At 51.1% G+C, this 18,746-nt stretch overlaps 1 protein-coding gene across 1 annotated transcript in view; it reads right to left on the bottom strand.

The window, feature by feature from the left end:
* Nucleotides 1–18,427, bottom strand: part of LAMC3 (laminin subunit gamma 3) — a 48,831-nt gene extending 30,404 nt beyond the window's left edge. Inside the window, exons 1-4 of the mRNA XM_075015095.1 lie at nucleotides 18,049–18,427; nucleotides 8,623–8,927; nucleotides 5,735–5,865; nucleotides 939–1,105 (exon numbers count right to left, since the gene is read on the bottom strand). Of these exons, the coding sequence (XP_074871196.1) occupies nucleotides 939–1,105; nucleotides 5,735–5,865; nucleotides 8,623–8,927; nucleotides 18,049–18,427 (982 nt within the window). The remainder of the gene's footprint in view (nucleotides 1–938; nucleotides 1,106–5,734; nucleotides 5,866–8,622; nucleotides 8,928–18,048) is intronic.
* Between the last annotated feature and the right edge of the window lie 319 nt (nucleotides 18,428–18,746).

Below are 18,746 nucleotides of genomic sequence, written 5' to 3'. Positions count from 1 at the left end.
ACTAAGCCCAGGAGAGATTCAAATGCTGCTCAGATGATTGGCAGAGTGCCCAGAACAGCCCACAGCCAGCAGCACAAGTTTCTACTGGTGGTGCACAGCTGCACATGCCTTGGCGCACATAACAAAATTTATTCTGAACACGGATGGAAAAAATTAGAGGGAACACTGGTTCCCGCCCAGTTCTCCCAGAGTGAACGGATAATGGCAGCCCGATGGGCCACTATCGCATAATTATGTATTGGTTGTAGCCTGGCTAAGCACAAAACAGAGACAGGCCCTGTCCAAAGAGCCTGCAATGGAAATACAGCTCCCTTCCTGCTTCAGGGGGCCAGCTGTGGATTCCTCATGAAAGGTGATATGCTGCTGTGTTAGTCCTCAGATTCCCGTCCCCACTCTCTGCTTCTCCTGGCAGCTAAAGGCACTGACAATCGTCCTTGTGTCTATCTGACAATCGCCCACGGGATGGGCTCTGACTGCACGCAGAGCTCTTGCTTCTAAGTCAACCTCCTTATTTGCTAGGGGCTCAGGGCAGTGCTATGTACAAGAGAACAGACTCCTGCTCCATGACCTTTCTAGTGGATGGAAAACACAACACAGACATATGCCCTCAGAGAAGGGCTGATGTAACAGAGGGGTGACCCCCCTGCACAGGCATCTCTTTTTGCAGTGGCTGGAGCAGTATTCTCTTCCTGTGCCAGGGTGCAGGAGATACCACTGCCCTGGGTCAGAAATCAGACCCTGGGTTGACTTCCCCATGTCAGATGTTAGCAGCTGTTAGTCACTGCCCACCAGGGCTGGATTTGAACTGGCAACCTACAGGGCCAGGACTTCCTGCATGCTGAGAGGAAATGATTTGCTGCAGGGCTGAGTCAGCCTCCTGAGTGAGGAGTAAGCCCACCCTGCACCCTGTCTGCACCCTGCAGGGCCCTGATACTTACGGAGACACTCGTTGGCAGACTCAGCAGTACCTCGCGCCCATGGCCGGTCCTGGTAGAAAGCCCGGCACTGCTCGCAGTCCACCCCAGTGGTGTTGTGTTGGCAGAGACAGACCAGATGACCCGCTTCATTGGGGGCACACTGACTGGCATGGCCGTTGCACTTACACCTGCAAGAGAGCCAAGGGGCTGTCGCTGCCAGGGTTTGGCTGAGCCTGGGGAGCGTTAATTTGAGGGACCATTGTGCCATTCCCTGCATAAGCAGGCCTAGCACCCCTGGCCTTCAGGGAGTCCACAGTGAGGGGGTCCAGGATTCAGTCCAGGTTGTGGGTGGTCTCATTTCAGCGACCCTAGACTGACTAACCCGTGGCCCTGGGCCCCAGGCAGCTCTCGAGTACCCTGGTTTGCCAGCGTACAGCGTCGGCCGAAAAGCCACCACTGCCCCCAGACCCTTCAGCCAACTCCCGGCCATGGCTCCCGAGTGCCACTGGGCTGAGACAACACCCTTGGAGAAAAATCCAGCCCAACAGGGGCGTGACCTGGAGGCAGAACATTGCCAGGGCACAGGATCAAGGGGAGGGGTCAGGGGGACACGAAAGCCGTGTCTACATGTGCACGCTACTTCGAAGTAGCGGCACTAACTTCAAAATAGCGCCCGTCACGGCTACATGTGTTGGGCGCTATTTCGACGTTAACATCGACGTTAGGCGGCGAGACGTCGAAGCCGCTAACCCCATGAGGGGATGGGAATAGCGCCCTACTTCGAAGATGAACGTCAAAGTAGGGCACGTGTAGACGATCCGCGTCCCGCAACATCAAAATACCGGGGTCCGCCATGGTGGCCATCAGCTGAGGGGTTGAGACACGCTCTCTCTCTCTCCAGCCCCTGCGGGGCTCTATGGTCACCGTGTGCAGCAGCCTTTAGCCCAGGGCTTCTGGCTGCTGCTGCCGCAGCTAGGGATCCATGCTGCATGCACAGGGTCTGCAACCAGTTGTCGGCTCTGTGGATCTTGTGTTGTTTAGTGCAACTGTGTCTTGGAGGGGCCCTTTAAGGGAGCGGCTTGCTGTTGAGTCCGCCCTGTGACCCTGTCTGCAGCTGTGCCTGGCACCCTTATTTCGGTGTGTGCTACTTTGGCGCGTAGACGTTCCCTCGCAGCGCCTATTTCGATGTGGTGCTGTGCAACGTCGATGTTGAACGTCGACGTTGCCAGCCCTGGAGGACGTGTAGACGTTATTCATCGAAATAGCCTATTTCGATGTCGCTACATCGAAATAACCTACTTCGATGTAGGCTTCACGTGTAGACGTAGCCGAAGGGAGCCAGGCAGCCCAGCGTGACCAGTGTGGAAAGGGCTAATAGGAAGAGGAGAGAACAAGGTCCGGGTGCCAGGAAAGCACTGGGGGTGAGGGCGCTGGGTGGGGAGAGCCGAGGGTCCCTGGCTCCAGCCATTAAGGCTCTGGAATTTGTTCTCCTTTCAGGCCTTGTTGAGTGGACTTAGTTCAGGGACACACAGATACAGCCGACTTTGCCAAGCTTAACTCTGCTCTCCATGGCTCTGCCAGGGCAGCTACCTACAGCGTACAAGGGCCTGGGTCTACCCTTGTGAGCACAGGGCTGCCTAAGCCAGCAGGTCAAGTGCACGGTGGTGTCCATCTGGGAAGGGCACGGGGCGTGCCGGGCGGGGGCGGCCGCTGGTCCGGTTTCAGGCCCTCCGGCGAGCACAGACCACGGACCGAAGAGACGCCAGCCAGACAGGAGGAGAAGGGAAAGCAGCGCAGACTGGGCCTGTTTCAAGGCCACTGGCCCCCCAGGTGCTCCCCACCGCCCCAGCCATGAGGTCATTCAGACGGAGGGTGCCCTGATCGGATGCTAACAAGCTCCAGCTGTTGGGGACCGGAGTGTCCGATAAAGTCACCGGGTGCTCCTAGCACGGCCCTGGCCTCCTTCTCCCAGCCCTGGGGAGGAGCTCTCACTGGGCAACACATGGTGACTGGGGGCTCAGAGGGGAGCCGGGCGATACTGGCAGGGGGAGAGCATTGATGGGGTGAGACGCTCTGCTCCGGGGGAGTGGTCAGACCAGTACACTGCCTCACAAGTACCTCTGGCCTCGCCTGGTTTGTCCCAGCACTCCGCCCCGAGCCAGAAGGGCAAACCTGGGCCGGCAGTAGCACATTACAGCTAAACTGGGTCCTGACAGCTGGTCTACCCCAGCCTCTCCTTCCCGTCAAACGCTGCCACCCAAGGCCCGAGCACCAGGGCCCACAGCCAGCACAGGGAAGCACTTGTTGCCCGGCCTTAGGCTCACTCAGCTGAGGGTGCTGGGGGTTGAACCAGCCAGAGTTTAACCCGTTCAGCCTGATTCTTAATCCTGGGCCTGCTCCTCAGACCCATGGGCGTGCAGCCGCCCCACTCGTCTGACCTTGGCCACTGGCTGCTCTGCCCTGCAGAGCCCTGTACCAGTCCCCCTCGTCACCCCCAAACACGCAGACTGACTGCCTGGGGAGGCTGGCCCCAGCTTGGGTCCGAGGGGTAGCTGGGAAGCAGCAGAGGGCAGGAGGCTGATGAAGAAAAAGGGGCGAGAAGAGGGCAAATTGGGGTTCTCCCACCTGGGGGAGTGGAGGGCTGGGTCACTGGCTAACAGCCGGAGCGCGCTTCTCTCACAGACCAGCCTCCTTCCCTGGTGTTAGCCAGCGTAGCCTCACCCCCTCCCCCAGACCTCACTGCCTGCCTGGACTGCAGACACAGGCCACCATGTCCCACCATCACAAGCTCCGTGCGCTTTGCAGGGAGGCAGCGGGCCTCGCGCCAGGGCAGGCAGGAGCTGGAGGGCTCAGCTAGCCCAGACGCTGTGTTTGGGTGAGTTGTGTGTTTCGGCTGGTTTGCCAATCCCCCCAGCAGGGCTTGGTTTGGCGCTCGCTCGGCAAAGCACGGAGCGCAAGTGCCCAAGTTCATTTCTCTCCATAGTTTTCAGATCCTGACTGTCAACCTGCAGCGCCCTGATCCAACTGCTTGGCCTGTGTAAATGCTGTCCGTGTTGAATACAAACCGGGTGCCATACGCAAGCAGGACAAAGCCGGTCCCACACATGAGCAGTCTTCCACAACCTGCTCCTCAGCCAGGTCCTGTCTACTGCAGAGCCATTTCCCTGCCTGCTGCAGCCTGAAGTTCCTCTCTCACCTGATAACAAGAACATTCATGCTGCCCCAGCACCGGGAAGCTGAGACGGGGGAGCTTTGGGAAGAGAACAAGTAACAGGCTTTCTAACTCCATTGAAGTACATGGGTCTGGGGCGCTTTTTGGAGGGACTGATGGCAAATATAATCCTAGAAACATAGGCTTGGAAAGGACCTGGGTAGCTCAGCTAGTTCAGTCCCTGGCAGAGGCAGGACTAAATATTATTTTTAGAGCAGGCCTGGGTGGCATTTATCTAACTTGCTCTTAAAATAAAAAAAACCCGAGGGCCCTGGAGATTTCATGACCTCCCAGGTAATACGTTCCAGTGCTTATCTACCCTGACAGGAAGATTTCCTTCATCGCCCTTGCTGCAATTTCAGCGCGTTACTTCTTGTCCAGTTCTCAGCAGATAAGAAAAACAATTTATTACTCTCCTCTTTACTTGCCTGAAGGCTTTTGTGCCTCCTCATTCTTCTCTTCTCCAAACTAAACAAACTGAATTTTCTTTTCAATCTTCCCTATTGGTCATGTTTTTTAGAACTTTTAATCCTGTCGGCTGCTCTCCTCTGAACCTCCTACAATTTGTCTACATCTTTCTTGAAGCGAACTGCCCATAAGTGGACACAATAGTCCAGACGAGGGCTTATCAGTGCGGAATAGAGTGGAATAATTATAGCTTGTGTCATGCTTAATAGACTCCTGCTAATACAGCTCAGAATGATGTTCACTTTTTAAAAACAGTTACACTGTCGACTCCTGTTTAGATTGTGACATACGATAACCCCCATGGGCCAAATAGGGATTGTGCTGCTTCAACAGGAAGAGCTGCAGGGAAAGTGCCTCTCCTTGGAGGATCTCGAGTGGCTTTAAACCCACATCCTTCCTCCACAGGTTGAAACTTTGAAATCTGACACTCTTGTCCGGCAACATCGGTGGGTAGGACCATGGATCTGCAGGACCAGAGAGTCCCGGGGCTGGGAGGAGGAGGAGGAGCCAGCCAAACCAGTGGCAGGAGCTCAGGGCAGGGCAGTCACAATTGGCCTGGTGGCAAGGATGGAGCCAACAGCAGCCAGGGAACCCAAGGTGGTAGGCTGGCAGCCTAGCCTCACGACAGCTCGGAGCAGGGGCCAGGTGGGAAGCTGTAGCCTAGGGAAGCAGCAACCGGGGCTGTGCACAAAGCCCCCAGCTGGGGAGCAGCAGCTTGCAGTGTCTCATTACCGGCGCCAGGTGGGAAGTCGCAGCACTGGGAAACCCCAGCTTGGGGAAGCTGCAGCTGGGGAGGGAGTCCAGAAGCTGCAAGTGACAGTGGGGAGTGGAGCCTAGGAGCGTAGGGGCCGAAGACCAGCAGCAGGACAGAACTGACCACCCCAGTCTGGCAAAACCCCTGGTCTAGGACTGCTCAGGTGGCAAGGGTGCCAGACCAGGGAGGCTGAACCTGTACCATCATCTCTGTTTTAGAAATGGGGAAACTGAGGAACAGGAAGATTAACCAGCTTGGCCTAATCACACAGTGAGTGTCAGAGCTGGAGGCAGAATCCTGGAGTCCCAACTCCCCCTCCAAGGTCTTAACCACAAGAACATCCTTCCTTCTACCTCCACTTCTCCTCCCTGTCCCCCCGCTTACCTGCCGCCGACTGAGAAGTCAGAGATGGCATAGTAGTAGGACTGCAGCACCTTGGGATCCTTGAAGATGTCGTCCCCAAATGTGTTAAGCCGGTTCAAGGAGATAAGCAGGGCAGTGGTGGTCACCCACTCCTGAGGAGTTCAGGCCACAAGAGGGATGTTGGTGACCCAAGCAAAGACACCACCACGGGGCAAGGTGGGGGCGGGGGGTCAACATCATTGTTCCCTCTAATTGTTTTCATTGACGTACAGAATAAATTTTGTTAGGTGCACAGATGCATGTGCGGATGTGCACCGCCAATAGAAGCATATGCTGCTGGCTGTGGGCGCTCTGCTAATCAGCTGGGCAGCATCTGAATCTCTCCTGGGAGGCTGCCCAAGTGCTCAGCTTCCAGGGAGCGCTGGTCCACAGCCCCTTTACAAGAGAGCGCAGAATGCAGCAGAACTACCACGCTATTGTGGGAAACCACACGGTACATAGTCCTACATCTTCCCCTTAATTCATCAAACCCTCGTAGTACTTTGGCATGGGGCTGTCTGAGAAGACACAGTCCAGGTACGGCATGAACGACTGTCTCCATCAGCACCAGGTCCTCCCATGCAGAGAGGGGCCCTGAAATGTTCTCCCAGTTGGGCTGGCAGCAGAGGGGGACCACTGATGCCTGACGCTGGATCCCAGTTTCCAAATAACCAATGTTTTGGGAAGTCTGGGTTTAAGTCTGCTTTGATCCATTGAGACAGAAGGAGCTCAGATACCACAGTGGCAGGAGACCTGAGGAACGATGGCTACATTAGAGACAAATAGGATCCAAACGTTTGCCAAATGCAAGTGTGTTTGGACCTGGGATTTTGGCCCAAGATCATAGCCGGTATAGGCTGGTTTTTGACTGGTTTAAGGAGCACGAATGGAAAAATGAACATGAACTTGATCCCATCACCTTGTGCTGTGTCCTCCCAAGGCAGGAGGGCCGCAGACACTAGCAGTGGGGTGATGCTGAAAATAACCATTTTTGGCTTTGCTTCTCCCTACAGCCCCTTGGTCAGAGTCCTCTGCAGAGAGATGTAGCAGAATATCTGACATTTGTGAAAGATCATCTCTCCACGGGATCCAGTCAGGCGATTCTCTGAGGGAGCTGCCACAAGGACAGAGACTACAAAGCCAGAGACTGGAACAGGAATGTTAGCGAAACCCTTTTGCAGCCAACCCAGGAGAGAACCGACCGGAGATTCAAGGGACATTCTGCAGCCAGTTTATAGTGCAGAGCTCGGTTGTTTCTGATCCAGGGGGGAGGCGGGTGGCCGGCACTCCAAGAATTTGGAAAGCGGTCAGGGCGGCACTCTTCATATATTAATGGAGGAGGTGCAGGGTGTGGGGTGGGGGCTGGGTGCAGAGGGGAGCTGGGGGTAAGGGGTGAGGTGTAGGAGGGGGTGTGGGGTCTGGGAGGGATGTTGGGTGAAGGAGGGGGTTGTGACCAAGGCCAGGGGCTGGGTACAGGGGTTTGGGATGTGACTGAGGGAAGGGGACTAGGGTGTAGGGTCTGGGAGGAGGGGCAGAAGGTTTAGGTTACATGGGGTAGGGATGCAGGAGGAGGGCAGAAGGTTGCGGGGAGGAAGGGGTTGGGGTACCAGGGACAGCCTCTGGCCGGGACACTGACCTGGGCCACTCCTGGCCAGCAGTCCAGCAGGTTTCTCAGGCAGGATCTCTGCCCGCCTGGTCACCGCAGGGGCTGCGTACCACTGCGAGTAGCCGTGAGCATGAGGGGTGGGGAGAGCGATGCTTCCCGCACTGCTTGTGCTTCAAAACAGGCAGCTCCCATTGGCCAGAAAGCAGCCAATGGGATGGGGCAGCATGTGAACCCTCTGGGCTCTCCCCCCAGGCCCACAACTGCTCAAAGATGAACGGGGCCCTGCAGCCGCTTTTCTGAGCTGTGTGCATGGGGTGGCAGGGGAGGTGGGGGGAAAGGCCCGTGGAAGCCCTGAGTGGGATCATCTGGCCCTTAACTGATTTCTTGCAGCCTCTCCCCGGCTGCTCCCACTTCACCTGTGCTGAGACCTGATTTGCTAGGGCTGTTTCTGCTTTTAGAGCTGCCTCTGGCCTGACCTTGTCACAGTATCCTCTCTCCAGTAAAGCCTGAGAGTCTCTTTGAGAGCATAGTGGGGATGACCCCTTAATCGCCCGTAACGGTAGAAATATGGGGGAGACCCTTAGACTACACGAAGCTGAACAAAGACTAAATGCTTTGCATCCAAGGCTGTGCCTACACTGGAACGTGTAACTTCCAGTCAAGCAGACGCACCCACTCCAGCTCAGTCAGACACGTAGCCAGGGCGACGAAGGGCTCGTCATCGCAGTACGTCCCTAGGCTCTCGAACAGCTAGCCCGTCCTGCCACCACAGCCATGTCGTTCTGTTTAGTGCAGGCCTTCAGGCACAGCCGGAGCAGGTCTCTCTACTCAAGCTGGGAATTACAATTTCAGTTCCAGCACAGACCTCCCGGGGTGTTTGGGAAGGGGGTGAGCCAGGCAGTCTGGAAGGACTGGACTAAGGCTGGCCTAGCATGATCTATCCCACTAGGGCAGGGGTGGCCAACCAGTTACAGACTAAGATAGCTATGGGTAGAGTGGAAAGAGCCACATATTATATATATTTATTTTATATAACTATGTATAGAAAAATCTAGTCACACACACACACACACACACACACACACCCTGATCACACAGAATAGAGCGACTCCACTCTTCACACTTTTCTAATGCGCCCTCCCCCCATGATACTTGAGCAATAACAGAGTTACGTAGCTCCAAGCACAGCTCCCAAGACCAACTCCCCTGAGCCACCTGGTCTGCTGGCCACATGCAGCCGCCTCCAGCCCCAAGCCACCAGTACCTGCAGCACAGGGCTCTTGTCAAAGCTGTAGGCGCTGGGCCTGCCCTCCAGGGTGGAGAAGGCCACGTTCCCGCCGCTAAGTGGGGAGATGTCACTGAACTCCTCTGTGCAGAAGGCCACCTGCTCATCCTCTCCAGACCGCAGGTACTGCCGCTCTTGCTTTCTGTAGGTCTTCCCACAGGAGGCGCTGTAGTACTGGTACGGGATCCAGGGCCCATCAGCACGGCTGCGTTTGTAAATAGCAAAGCTCTCTGGACGGCTCGTGTGAAACTTCAGCCGCACATAAGTGATCTCATAGGACTTCCCTGAAGAAGCAGGAGAGAAGGCAATGTAGTTAGGTGCAGAGAGCTCCTCCTATACCTGTCTCTTTCTCTCATTGGGTACCACCAATTTCAGGAGCTTGTCAAAAAAAAAAATCTGCTGATGTAGGTCATTCTTGCCACAGGGTAATGGACATATTGCCTGTGCTAACACCATATATACTGTGACATGAGGAACCTGTGACAGACACATGCTTCTAATTGAGGAGGTGTAAATTGGTGAAACAGCTGGAGAAACTGAGGCTCAGGCGTGCCAGTGAAGTGATTTTCTAAGGGAAAGGAATTACGGAAGCAATCTAAGATAAAACCCAGGAGTCCTGATGTCCAGGCCGGTGCTGTATGTGTTCTGTAGCTACACAGAAGACTTTAGGACTGTCATTCTGACACTCTTCTTACTGTTGGGTGGACCTCTCTAATCTGAAACTCTCTCATCTGGCAACAGCTGAATCTGGCGTGATTTCAGTTAGCCAAAATGACCACTTATCATGGGTGTGGCCAAGGTTCCCGTAGTTCCATAAAGTTTGTTTTCAGCCACCAGGCCTGGCTCTCAGTGTTCTGTGCTGCTATTTAGCTGTAATTTACCCCTTAATGTCTTCTGAGAGGTATCTATGCGAGAAAGTATCTTCACAAAGCTGCATTGACCCCAGACAGCCCACTTAACTCAATAGACACTAGTAGAAATGGTTTTTCTTCCCCTTTTCCCACCCCTCTTCCTTTTGTCCTATCTAGCTGATTTGTCAGTTCTTATTTCATTTTTTTCTATCTTTCTTTTAAAGTCTCTTCATCTCAGGTAACAGGATTCTCCAGATCTGAAGAAGTGGGTCTGTCCCACAAAAACATCATAAATTAAATTATACTGTTAGTCTTTAGGGTGCTCAGGACTACTCTTTTTTTTGGTTTTCTGAGAGCCCAGTAAGCAGTAGAAGTTTTGGTGACATGCTAGACCATAATCAACCTCCCAAGTCTGGCAAATTCTCTCATTCAGTGCCAGTCAGGTCCTGAGGGTGCCAGACAAGAGAGGTTCAGCCTGTAACACGAAATTCATACCCACATTTTAAATGCTACAAAAGCAAATGTTTTGCAGAGAAGCTACCTGGAGCAGGTCTAGCCTCAGTTGATGGTGCAGGGATGAGCAAATGCTCTGTCTCCTGGACAAGCCCCATATCAACACCAGGCAGAAAATTCTAGCTCACACAGATTCTACTCATATCTTGGCTTTCCAAGATGGAATAAATTGCCTGGGGAGGCCGTGGAATCTCCATCAATGGAGATATTTAAGAGCAGGTTAGACAAATGGGTCAGGGATGATTTAGATGGTGGCTTGGTCCTGCTAGGTGGGCAGGGGACTGGACTCAATGGTCTCCCAAGGTCCCTTCTGGTTCTCGTGTTCTATGATTCTTTGATTCCCTGGACAGCACCAGCTCAGTAACCCAGCCTGCTCTGTATCCCTGAAATCTTTTTGCTATTTAAAGCAGCACTTTTATTCTCTCGACACAGACATGGCAGCTCAGAAAGACAGATCTGCAGCTCCTCTTCCAGTGCTGGTCTATACCAGTGATGAGGAGGAGGATGCTGGACATTAAAAAGCAGCCAACCTATCCAAGTCAAGGGATCAGAGCTGGGACCCAGACACTCAACTTCTCAGGTGCCAGCTGAAATCCAGCCAACCTTGAGGTCCTTGCCAACCAATGGCTGCTCTGTGATCTCTGCAAAATGGGTTTGCTGGGTCCCAAGCCACATTCCAGTTGATAAGCATCCCAAACAATCACAAAAAGGCTTGATTCTGAGCTCAATTACACCCGTATGAATTGGGAAGAACTTCTTTGAAGGGAATGAGCCAGGCCCTCGGTGAAGTCAACAGAGATATGCTGATTTGCAGCAGTCAAAGAGCGGATCCGGTGGAACCAGACTGCTGTAAAACCAGAGTAAGGGAAAAGAGAAGCAGCCCTGATGTCAGTGACTGGCCTCCTCCAGGGCAGTGTTAGAAAAGGAGCTGAGGGACGCAGTGAACCATGAAGACTCAACTCTCGTATTGGCCCTTCCAATGAAGGTTGGTACCTCCTGCTTACAGATGTGGGGAAGGCTCACACTGCAGCATGGATGAATGGAGGGGGTCAAGTCCCTGGGGAGAAACAAATCTCCTCAACAATGTCTTGCTGAAAACAGAGAAAAATAATACAAACATCAAACTGCTTAATTGCCAGAGAGTAAGGGTTGGGGCCAACTCCGAGAACTGGTTCCTCTACAGTTCTGCTACTACTGATAGGACAAAACAATTCCCTACAAGATTTTGGCTTGGCTGGAAAAGATAATGAGTCCAGAATGTTTGACAGGTTATTTGAGGACTAAGCAAAAAAAGAGCATTTAATTGGGCCCACATGAATTATGTCAGCTATGGGCTGTGACTTTGTAAGAATGCTGTTGGGGAGTGGTGATAACTCTGGCTGCTGCTGGGCTGCAAGGGGTGGAATGGGCCATGGGTCAGAGGCATACGGCAGTGCCCCGATTCTCTCTCCTTGTCATACAACACTGTGTATGGAGAGAACATTCAGAACTAACATTCATATTCAAACCCAACACACTAAAGTGTGGTTTGAACAGGGACAGCAATTACCTGACCCATTATGACGACTCTTCCACACACTTTGATGTTTGACCTAACACTTACTTCCCCACCCCTTGCCCCCCTCTCTTGCTCTTCTATCTCATTTGCCAACAATGATTACAATTTTTCTGATTTGTCAACCTTGATAGCAATTTTTGGACCCCTGTGCTTTATATAGTGGGTCTGTTCTGGTAGGGCTGCAGCTATGAAGTGGGTCTGTCCCACGAAAGCACATCACCTAATAAATTATTCTGTTAGTCTTTAAAGGGCTACTTGACAGCTTTTTTGTTTTAAACCTGACTCCTGTTTTGCCATTCTGTTCTCAGGATAGATTTGCTGATAACCCTGAAAGGAGACAGCAAGTGTTAGGGGAAGTTGAGAGCAACAGTTCCCTCTTGGAGGCAACCTCTTACTCAAGTTCAGCACAGGGCGATTCCTGCAACGTACTAAACGCTGACCACCTACTGAGTTCAGTGGGAGCAGACAAAGCTCAAGATCAGGCCCATCGTACCTGATGTACTCATACTTCCTTTTCTCTGGCTGTCCCAAGGTGCTCCGTTCCTCTCTGGTTGCCTTCCACCCTCTGAGAACTTTCTAAATTGAGCCTAGTGAAGACTTCATCCATGCCTGGGTTCTGTGCTCACTGACCTGCTTCCAATTCATCGCACCTGCAGGTGTATCTGCATTTCACCAGCGAGAAAGAATTCATTTCTAATGTCTTTTGCAAAAGTTACTTTGGCTAGGTGGGTCTCAGGTGTCGTTCCCAAAGAGGCAGGACACAAACCATCGTGACAACTAGCTATAACTGGCATTCTCTGCAGAAGCTCAGGATTGACCAGGGGTGAAGGCTCTAGTCTTCTCACCTCAAGTATTGGGTCTTTCCACGTCCAGACTGAGGACAATGTGGATTTAAGATGAAAAAAATAAAATCAGATTTTAATTTAAATACAGCTTTATTTTGAAAAACAACCTATTTACAATTAAATTTGAAATTAGACCAACCTATGCTATGGGGTAAACCTATGATCTATTAAACTCATATATATTACACTTTAAAAATTGAGGCAGTTCATGTTTGCTAACCATGCCCTAGGCAAAAATCAAACCACTGAGCTGATAGAAGTCACTGGCTCAGCCTCTGGAACCAGTTTAAGTGCAAAACCAGCATCTGACAGCAATAGCCTCACCTGCAGATTCAGAGAGAATATTTTCTTCCTTTCACTTTAGCTTGTTCAGCTAGTGACCAGTTCAAAAAGCCAAGAAACTGAGGGGGGAGTTAAAACATTAGCAAAAATTGTTTTCCTCTCCAAACTTAAGAATGAAAGTGAGGCATGAGGTGGATGAGATCTACTAGCTCCAGAATCTTGAAGGACACAGTGATCAGAAAGAAGCAGGTTAATTCATCAGCTCCAGCTAACGCTTCCTCTGTTTAACAAGTCATTCAGATTTAACTGCAAAAGATTTTTTGATTAATTTCTTATGTAGCCAGTCCATTTAAGGTTTAATTTATCTAGTTTTTAAAAATTAAGAAATGCAGCAGCCACCATTTCTAACAAAATAAACATTACAACTTTGAATACGTTAAGCTTTATAACTGCTTAAATATATAGGTATAATGATGTAGTGTATCAGCCTGGTAAACAACAAGCAGCACCAAATTTAGGCTAAGATCGATCTTTAGTTGTACAGTAAAAGCTGGGTTATCCAGAATTTGGACAACTGGCAAGCTCATTTAACTGGCACCTGCTCTGCAGACAGGGGATGGTTACCATGGGACCAGGACAGCTGGTTGCCCAGTGGTGGCCTGGGCCACGGGACCAGCTGTCCAGCTGGTGCCAATGGCAGCTGGGCCAGCTGCCTGGCCAGGACCATGGGGCCTGCGACTAGTGCCAACTGGAGCTGCAGGGCCAGCTGTCCAGCTAGGTCTATGGGGCTAACTGTGGTCAGCACCAGTGGGGCTAGGGACTGGCTGGGGCCATGGGGCCAGCTGTCTGCTGGCAGCCACAGGGCGGGGACCAGTATCTGGCCAGCACCGGGGCTGATGACCGCAGAGCCAGCTGTCTGGCCAGCAGCAGTGACAGGAGAGCAAGTGGAGGGGGGCCAGTGGCCCTGCTCCTATATCCAGCACTTTTGATTATCCAGAGCCCCATTTCCCCAGTGGTGCCAAATACAGCTTGTCCTGTATATCAGTATGATTCAGTGGTTACCAAACAACCAGACTCAAATCTTCTTAAGGGGAAAGACAAACTACAAGTGCAAATCAAGATTTACAGTAAATGATTTAAATCCAGGTTTCCTCCATGCTCTTTAAATGGTGATTAAGATTGGCTGTTTAAAACTGCTCTGATTTAAGTCAGTCTATCCTGGCACAATCACATTGGAGGGGCAGCACTGGTGAAGCTTAGCGTGATGCCGCCCATATTCTGGCTGTCTTGGGAAAGACCCCACACCCTGGGTCCCACGAAGGATGCCTGAAGGTGTTTGGGCTGTAATTCCAGACACCCTGGGTGGGTTTGTTCCCAGACAGGAAATTCCTTGGGGGAGTCTACCAAAACAGGCAAGGGCTACAGAAGTCAGAGTACAAAACAATTTCTTCTGGGCAGAATGTTGGTCTTTGCACTGTGTCAACAAACAGACATGGAATAAACGTCACACAGTCGGCTTGGATCCCAGCAAAGTAGGAGACAGCAGGGGATTGGGGAACCTCTGTTCAATCTATGGGCTATGAGATTAATAGAAGACAGCAAATCAGAGATGATTTTGGAGTTACCCTTGGTCCAAAACACTAGCATACAGTTAATGGATCAAACTGAGCTGCCGTTACTCTTGTGAAAATCTGTGATAACTCTTTTGACTTCAGACAGTAGTAGCACCAACACATGTTCTGGCACATAAGGATTTTCCTTTAGTAGCCTGATGGGGCAGAGGGAAGGATAAAAGAATTGTTACACAGTAAACCTGTGTGCGCAGAGGAAGCAAATGAGCACTGCTCAATCTGGTGGGTAGGAGAGGAGTGAGAGAGACAGGACTGCTGGTTCTATTCCCACCTCTGTTGCTTACTCTTTGGGCCTCAGTTTACCTATCTGTAAAATGACAAATATCCTCTGGGCTGGACTGGTAAAATGCTTTGAAGTCTCTGGATGAAAAGGACTATGGATGGGCAGAATATTATTTTAATATATTAATGTCATATCCTCCTACACTGTTAGCAGTGCCCTAGGATGGAGAAGCTATGTATTAATCCTCCATGACATGAGTAGTTGCTACACGAGCATCCATACTTAGGAGTCAAAATGGCTCCTCCTTCTCCCTCTTAGGCAAAAAGAGATATTTCTTAGATTATAAAGAGGGTGTTATACAGTTACTAAAGCTAGACATCTTTAAATAAACAGGTCCAGACAACTTGAACCAATGAGTTTTAAAAGAGCTGGCCAAGAAGCACTCTGACCCATTAATGTTTATTTTCAATAAGTCTTGGAACATTCGGGAATACTGTTCCAGGGGATTAGAGCAAAAAATCAATGTAGTGTCAGTTAAAAGGGTAAGCAGGATAAGCCAGTCAAAAATGGTTGCTAGGTCACAAAAAGTAATTCCCTGTTTACAATCAAGTATGTTTCCAGTGGGATCTCAGAGAAATCAGTTCTTAGTCCTATGCTATTTAACATTTTTATCAAGAAGAAAAAATCATTTCTAATAAAGTTGGCAGCTAAAGATTGGGGAAGCGGTAGATAATGAAGCAGACAAGTCACTGATCCGAGCAATGCAGATCCCTTGGGTACACACAAATATGCCTTTTAATTTCATCCAAGGTAACATCACATTTAGGAGCAAAGAACATAGGCTGTTCTTGCATGGTGGGGAACTCTATCCTGGGGCTGCAATGACTCAGCAAAGGATTTGAAGGGAGATTGAGCAGGTGTAGAGAGGTTATTTTACCTCTATGTGGTACTGATGTAGCCATTGCTGGAAGTCAGTGTCAAGTTCTGGTGTTGATAGGATTTAAAAAAAAAAAAAAAAAAAAATCTTGGAGAGAATTCAGAGAACCACCAGAAGAACAATCAAGGGATCAGGAAACATGTCTTATATTGAAAGACTCCAGGAGTTCAATTTATTAAGCTAACAAGGAGGCTAAAGGGTGACTTGATCACAGTCTATTTAAAACGCATATGGGAAAGAGACAGTTGATAATGGAGGCCTCTTCCGTCTAGCTCCATTGGGTGGATATTGAAGTTAGGCACATTTACAACAGATGTAAGTGCGAAAGTTTTTAATAGTGAGGGCAGCGAACCACTGGAACTTAACAATGGATATGGCGGATGTCCCACCACTAGAATTTTTTTAAAGCAAGAGTGGATATTGTTCTTAAAAAGATTTGTTTTAGTTCAAAGAGGAATTAACTCTGGGAAGTCTTAACCCTGTGCGATGCAGGACATCAGACTAAGGGGAATCACAATGGTCCCTTTTAGGCTTACACTATATGAAGCTGTAGAGGCAAAACACGTTTTTTTATGGAGGTGTTGGAATGCGGAATGAGCGCTTCTCGGCTCCTCCAGTGTCGCCTTTCATCCCAGGCAGGAAGCCTAGTTCTGACTTCCCCCCGATTCAGAACAGATGTCCGCCTGCCTCTTCGTGGGAGGCTGGGAAAGAAGTGACCTCTCTTGGAAACAAACTACTCCTGTCTCCCTCCGCCCTTAGCCCCTCACGGCTCCCTTAGGAATCAGTGGCCACGGCCCAAACCTTCCGCCCTCCACCCCCGTGGCTTTGCAGAAAAGGTGCCATCAACTGCTCTCCCTGGGAAAAGCACCATGCACATCCCCCAAGCGTAGCCTAGAAGAAACTGAGAAAAACCAATGACAGAGTTATTCTGACTTATTATTTGCTTTGCTCAGACAGTGACTCTGTAACCCCTTCTGTTCAGAATGTGGATGGCAGAATACAAAAGAAAATATTTACAGAGCTGGCCAATTGCTAGGATAACAGAGAGCCAGGAAACCTTTTGTGTTATATTTGCAATAGCAGGCTCGAGCCTCTGCATTTTAACTGCTGGAAGAAGTGGGACAGTCTCCTAACACACGCGTCAGACTTTCAGCTGGGGGAAATTGGTGTAGTTCTACTGCCGTCAGAGTGGCTCCATTAGGACAGGTGAATACACACAACTCGGGAATCAATTCAGTTAGTTCAGTTTTACAGCCTTGGAGCTGCATTGAAGTCAGAGATACACACTGGTGTAAAACTAAAGAAGCACATTGGTGGACTAGGCCCGTAATACACAGCTTTAAATAAGAAGCTATAGGACACCTTCAACCCTTGGTGACTGCTTTGAGTATGAAGGGTTACTGCCTGTATAGAACCTCACCTGTTTTCACACACCTGTGCCACACACCGAATTCCAGATATAACTGTATGGAAAATAGCAAGTTTTTCCCTGTGGGAAAATGAGGGGCTTGTTGCCACCACATTGGACTGGGAGTTAAATTTTTTGGAGACCTGCGCTCTGCACTGCCATTGACTGACTGTGTGGCCTTTGGCAAGCTGTTTCACATCCCCGTGCCTCAGTTTCCCCACAATAATGACAGTAGGCACAGGAGCTGGATGTAACTCCACTAGTTACTTTTCATAAAGATGTTAAGCCTTCAAGGGATGCTCATCTCCTTTCACAGCTCTTTGAGGCTGGGCAAATGCAGCTGGCAGAGACCAAGGTGGGACTCGGATCCCCTTCTGTATCATACTAGCCCATTCAGTCAGCAGGGCCCTGCGAAGGCTGAATCTTCCCCTGCCCTCTCCTGGCTGCCATAATCAAATCCCAGTGCCCTGCTAGCTCCAGCTGGGAACCAGATAAGGAGTGATTACGCTGCATCTGAGGAACTCACTATCTCTAATGCATTGATGCTCAAAGCACCCAAGAGGCAGGGCAGGGCAGTTATCCCCCCTGGGTAGGTGGAGAGTTGAGGCACACGCTGCACTGCGAGGGGTGCCTGCTTTAGGCCAGCTGCTGGGCTAAATGTAGCAGTGAAGACAACAGCACCCAGGCTGTACAAACCTTCTTGGGACCCTGAATACATACTTGCATTGCTGGTCCATGTAAGCTAACGTAAAGCCAGCATGGGGCATGCCTGCGTGAACTGCGGTCACTCCTCTGACTGCCTGGCCAAAGTCACAGAATCAGAAACACGGGCTCTTGACCAGCCCCCTACCACGATGCAGGTCAGGCGGGGAACCATGGAGTGAAGAACTCAACCTGGTTCTCCTGAACTATAGGCTAATGCCACAACTATGGGGCCACCCTACCTTTCCCAGGTCTGGCTCATATTTTTAACCTCATCTGTGAATGTGTGTAATCTCTGTCTCTCTGCCAGGGCAAGGGGCTAATCCTAGACAATCAGGCCAATCAGCTTCCCTCTTCACTGCGAGGGCCATCTCTTCCCAGTAGCCCTGCCACTCTGGAAATTGTCCAGCTTCAGAGAAGGTTCCCAGAGGAGAGGCAGTTCTGGTTGCGCTTACCCAGGTGCAGGGTGAGGTTGACAGAGTTGGGGTGCTGGATACCAAAGGCCATGGACTGGCTCTGCCACCAGGTGCTGTCCTCTTGGCTGTGGAAGTCGGTCAGGTAGGTGGCATTGTGGTGGAGCAAGGGGTCTCCTGCATCACAGCGGTGGCACAGCTTGGTGGTGTCCCGGGCCCCCATCTGGAGGCAGTAATCCTCAGGCGGGGAGCCGCACGTGTTGGTCACCCACACCTCCCTGCCGAAGGCCGCGTTCTCGAAGCTGGGCATGCAGCGCTGTGCCCGGCCCTGTGGGTCATAGCAGGCATCCATGCCGCCTGAGGCGAGGCCCAGCCCCAGGGACAGCACGGCCAGAGCACACAGACAAGAAACCTGTGCCATGGCCAGCCTCAGAGGACACTGAGCTCCCTTCTCTCTCTCTCACAGCCTCTGGAGACTCTGGCAGGTCCCTCCTCCTTTGCCAGAGCAGCCCGGCTCTCGAATCCGTTCGCTCCAGGTTCCATCTTGTGGCTGCTGAGGGAAGCACCAGAAATGGGCTTGTTTTTTAATCCAAGACAACAACAGTTACCTTCCCTAGGCCCAAGGTTCTTGCCAGGGTCTGCAGCGGCTTCACTTGACATGGAATGAGCGAAAGAGGCCACAACCCCTTTTCTCTCCCCACTGCCAAGGGACACCCCAAAAGCACCTGACTGACTGCAGC

The sequence above is a fragment of the Carettochelys insculpta genome, chromosome 21 (assembly GCF_033958435.1).
Source record: "Carettochelys insculpta isolate YL-2023 chromosome 21, ASM3395843v1, whole genome shotgun sequence".
In the NCBI taxonomy this organism is placed as follows: domain Eukaryota; kingdom Metazoa; phylum Chordata; order Testudines; family Carettochelyidae; genus Carettochelys; species Carettochelys insculpta.
The sequence above is the reverse complement of the archived record's forward strand: the minus strand, read 5'-3'. Positions and strand labels throughout refer to the sequence as shown.